Raw genomic sequence first — 5,000 nt, 5'->3', positions numbered from 1 at the left:
ATTTCCCGCCATGGAAAATTGGCCAAACACTCCCGTCCCCAAAGGCTGTCTTGCCTCCCCACCTCCAAACCCGACAGTCTGTACGGGCAGATGGACTTACGGATTTAGGTGACGTCATAACCAAAATTTCTCTCATAGATAGATTTTCCCAAAAAATGTTACTTATGGTGCTCCGCTGACGCGCTTCGCGCACCTGAACTCCGCTAATCCCTTTAATCTTTCCCTCCTGAAATGAACACTGAGAGGTTTTACTGTGTCCAACACCACATGATTATTATTTTTTGCTTATCAACGAGGACCCCCTTGTTGGGAAAAGATTAAGGTGAACCTAAACTCAGATCATTTTGTTATGTTTTGAACCTATATTGATCACAGCAAAGATGCCAACCTCTGGAAACTTTTCATTCGCTCTCCCCTTCCCCTTTATGATTGACCTACCCACTCCCCTCCACCCCCTCCCCAAAAAAAAGCGCACCCAGCCACCCCCGAGCAGCGTCTTCAGATTACAAAAAATCTACCGCCACGGAAACATGGGACTTACGTTGAGAATTTCTTATTGGTTAAACGGAGATCCAATTAAACAATCGGTTATATGGCTATGATTTCAAACTGAGATAAAGAAAGCCATTTTGTTTAGTCTTTAAAAGGTCCAGAGTCGTTTTTGTCCGGGAAATTTGCAACCTCGCTCCAAGGGCTTTCCATATAAAGCCCTGGGAACAAGGTTGGGAGATTTGACGACCCATACGGGAGACCCGGAGATTCGTTCCGTATCCGGGGAACTCCCGGATAATCCCGGAGAGATGGCGTGAGTGTAACAGCGAACAATACAATGACACCAAAATGCAAGCAAACGCCAACCCATACATACTGTAGTAATGTGAAAAAAGAACGGAAAAAGAAACTAAATATAGACACTCACATCAAAGGAAAAGGAAGAGGCTATAGCAAGAGCAGAAAAAAAGAAATTAGGTAATGGCACACTTGGCCATGCAAATTACAATAATTAGTATTACTGTACCTTTGATGATGACTCATCATAGCCCAAAACAACATCACTGTTGCTTGGATGGAAACAAATTTCATCTGGCGAAAAAGATACATTTTTCCCGATAACTATGGAATTGAAGTCATCTATTGTGCTGTACATTGCTTTGTGGAGAGTGTCCACCAAAAGGTACTACAAGAACCAGAACAATTTGTTAATGATCACTGAATAATCAATATAATTATGATGATAATTATGTTAGTGGCATGGTAACAGGTCAAGGGACAAGAAAAAATGGAAATCGGAGTTACTGTAGGAATCAAACCTTCAAACCTTCTATACACTGTGTTCTCTGACCACTGAGCTTAAAGAGTGAGGTTGGGTGAGTAAGTATTTAAGGTGGTTCAAACCACTTTCAACACTACAACACTTTATCACGTAACAGCAATGTTAATTGTTATGGTACCATGTAAAACATCAATTATTGCTAACAAGATGCAGTCACTTTTGTGACGTAAAATAGTTACCATGCCAACAGTAAAGCCTTGCAAAAACACCCTATATTTTGGTTGTGTTTTCACTAGGACAAGTTTCACTAGTTAAAGTCGGAAAAATCCGGAAGTACCGTGAAAACAGGTCGTCCTAAGTTTAGCGAGTTAAAAATGCAAGCTGTTTTCACAAGAAAAAACAAGGGATTATGTCGTCTTTATGACCGGAAATTCCTGCAAAGTTATACCACCTCGCGAGATGGTATATTGTCCTGGTAAATGCCGCAGCCAATCGCATTGCCCCTAGTGACAGATGCCTGCCAAATCGTGAGCTGGCAAATATTTTCCAGACGCTCGCGCTCACCTCGTGGTTCACGTTGCAAACAGTGCTTTTGATGGCACACGAATTCACTTGTAATACCTTCCCGTTTCGATTTACAATTCCTCCCGCCTCATTAGATCCCTCAGTTCCTCGGCCAGGACCTTACTTATTTCACGGTGGCGGCATGCAGAACCCGCAGTACCCGCGTTTGAGCACAAATGCTCTACAATTTATGCCAGCCGCATCTCTCCGCAGCACATCATCTTCAGCATCTTTACCCACATCTTTCATAAGTACCGGCGAAAGCAACGAGAACAGTCCGGCCGAAGGATCTGTTAACCGAAACCGATGTCCCAATTGGTCAGACGCTGAGACAAGATTTCTTTTGGAAATTTCAAAGTTATGAAAGATCATAACTCCCGAGGCGGAAACGACCGATGAACCTTTGAATACTTCGACGAAATCGACGAAGTGTTGGGTTGCAAGCCAAACATCACACCAAAGCGCGTACATGTGAATGTGGTCTGGCCGCTGAAGATACCAGCGCTAAAACGGATGAAGATTCACCGAAAGGCGGTCCGTCAATCCACGAGAAGGATGACGACCAACCGGAAATGGAGCTCGAGAAGACCTTATCCTCTGAAAGAAACGTCGTCTCCTTCGGAGAAATATGGCGAGAATCAGTAAAACAGAAGTCGTTAAAAATGCTTCGTCTCCCGCCATTTTTTCAAAGTTGCGCGCTTTTGTAATTTGAATCTTCTGAGTAAACGGCTAAAATTTCGGGTTAAATTTCACAGTGAAAACAGATGTCAAGTTTAACTAGTAAATGTCGGTCTGTAAACAAACACCTAGAAAGAATCTTCAGCTAGAAAAGTAGTCTAGTGAAAACATAACCTTTGGATTTACTTGCTCATATCTGAAAAACGAACTCGGTGACCTCATTTTTTTATTGCACCAAAGTGATCAGCAAGCTAATATAAACTTTCTGCACAGTTAAAAAGAATTCTGTGGAGCGGATTCAGAGCTACGTTAAATTTTCAATTATTTAAGCTTTGCAGCAAGTTTTATTCTGGCATGCTGATTACATTTCAGAAATAAAAAATGAGGGTCAGCGAGTACGGTTTTGAGATATGAGCAGCTAAAGCCAAAGTTTGGGGTGTTATTGCAGGGCTTTCTTGTTGCCACGGTAACTTTTTACGTCACAAAAATGACCGAACCTTTTTCAGTAATAGTTGGTGTTTGATATGGTACCATAAAATTGCTGTTAAGTTATAAAAGTGTCGTAATGTCAATCCTTCTAATAAGAACGTTTCTCTCCAGTGTTAAAACTGGTTTGGGCCACCTTAATATAATACAAACACTGCCGCAACTTTTCCTTTAAAATATAACCAGGGTGCAAAGAAATTCAAATTTTCAGCTTGCAAGCTGTGGCCAGGACGTACCAGCCTAAAAGTCATTTTCACTGGCCCGAAAAAATCCTTATAAGCACAATGAAGTCCCTGAAAACTTTTTACTTGCCCAAAACCTTTTTACTTGCATCATGCCCAAAACCTTTTACTTGCCCACCAGGCAAGTGGAGGAAAAATTTTACTAGCCCCAGGCTAGTGGGCAAGCCTTTCTTTGCACGCTGATGGCCCATTGACAATAGAGGGTTTCATTGATAAATGGAAAAGGAAAAAAAATTGGCAGAATTGATATTATTACATCAGTGGCACTTACATTAAACAAAAACATACATCTTAAAAGGAACTGCCCATTAGGACGAAGGCACACTTACAAAGAGTATATGTTAAATCAACATTGCCATTATTTTTGTAATATTAGTCTTATGTAAGCTTTCGGCCCGATGTCGTGAGCCGCTTATCGGCCCTGAAAGGCCCTTATGGGGAGCAGCCAAGCGTGTTATAAATGGCCTTTGCTTTTCAGTTTTCAACCACTACTACTACAATGATCTGCAGTGTAAAACACAGACTGGTGACATGGGCTTAAAACCAGAGATAGCCATCATCAAAGTGTTGCAGCCCTCGGTTCAAGGAACTACAATATTGTATAGACTAACCCTTGTGTTGTCCACAGGAGACGAATAGAACATGTCAATGCGTGCAAACGTCCCGTTGTTAGTATCAGGCAGGGTAAACAACTTTGTTAGGTTGCGGAAGCTCACACCATAGTTGTTGGAGACCCACACATGACTACTGCTGTTTTTGGTTAGAGTTCTATCCCGTGTTAACACTACAGTGGTATCCCTGTGATCTCCTGCCCAGTGCACATAGGCCAGGTAGTGACTATCATTTAGCTTGAACTGTTGAGAGAAATACACAGTTGATCACCAGAGAATAAAAGCCAGTCATACATTTAGCAATCACTCCCAACTCTGGCCAAATAGCAGGATTGTTTTGTCCGGAAATAACAGCGATTCTACTTTGCACATCACACAGAAATTACTGAAATCTAAGTCTGCAAACAATGACCAAAGTAAAAGGAGTTTTTTAACCAAGTCAATGATTTCCACGTAGAAGGCTAATGAAGATTAGCATTAACTCAGAATCCTTATTTTTGTCAATCCATTTTACAGTATATGGTGGTATATGCTATTAAAATTGGTTTGGAGCTTAAGAGGACTTTACCTTCATATGAGACTCTGTATGTAAGTTCATAAAAAAATCCAATGGAGCATCACATTCATGAAGTAATGAACAGCCACATAATTAGTAATTTTCTTGCGTGTATGGTGGCAGGTCTTTTTCAAAGAACAAGCATTAGGCCTTGGCAGATACTCAATACTCTACTCCCAGCAACACTTTCATCACATAACGTAACAACTCGCTGCGGTTATTCAGACCCAAGGGTTGTGGTTTTGTTTTTGTCACAAACACATGTATTATTGAACTCTCGCATGAAACATTTTATCTCTCTTAAAGAGGGGTTCACAACTGCAAAGATCTTCATCTTTTATTTATTTATTTATTTGTTTATTTATTTTAATCTTCTTTTCTTATCGCTTAAGGAATGGTTGTATGTGGGATGTCTCTTCTTGGACGGAAAGGTCAATAGACCTTTTTAGCTTTTACATTTTGTTTTCCCATTTCAGACCACGTGAAGTTACTCTAGGAAACGGTTTCTTTCAAATGCCGGCAAAAAGACGTGCTTATGTACGAATAACTTATGAAAAAACAAAAAGAAATTTTCCTTGAGAACATCACTT

General features: G+C 40.7%; 1 protein-coding gene across 1 annotated transcript in view; it reads right to left on the bottom strand.

Moving 5' to 3' along the window:
• The window catches only part of LOC138030851 (sortilin-related receptor-like), a 75,782-nt gene that overhangs the window by 65,538 nt on the left and 5,244 nt on the right, over nt 1-5,000 (bottom strand). Inside the window, exons 2-3 of the mRNA XM_068878716.1 lie at nt 3,855-4,097; nt 1,019-1,177 (exon numbers count right to left, since the gene is read on the bottom strand). Coding sequence (XP_068734817.1) covers nt 1,019-1,177; nt 3,855-4,097 — 402 coding nt within the window. The remainder of the gene's footprint in view (nt 1-1,018; nt 1,178-3,854; nt 4,098-5,000) is intronic.

The sequence above is a fragment of the Montipora capricornis genome, chromosome 13 (genome assembly GCF_036669925.1).
Source record: "Montipora capricornis isolate CH-2021 chromosome 13, ASM3666992v2, whole genome shotgun sequence".
Taxonomy (NCBI): Eukaryota; Metazoa; Cnidaria; class Anthozoa; order Scleractinia; family Acroporidae; genus Montipora; species Montipora capricornis.
This window is presented reverse-complemented; position numbering and strand designations above follow the sequence as displayed.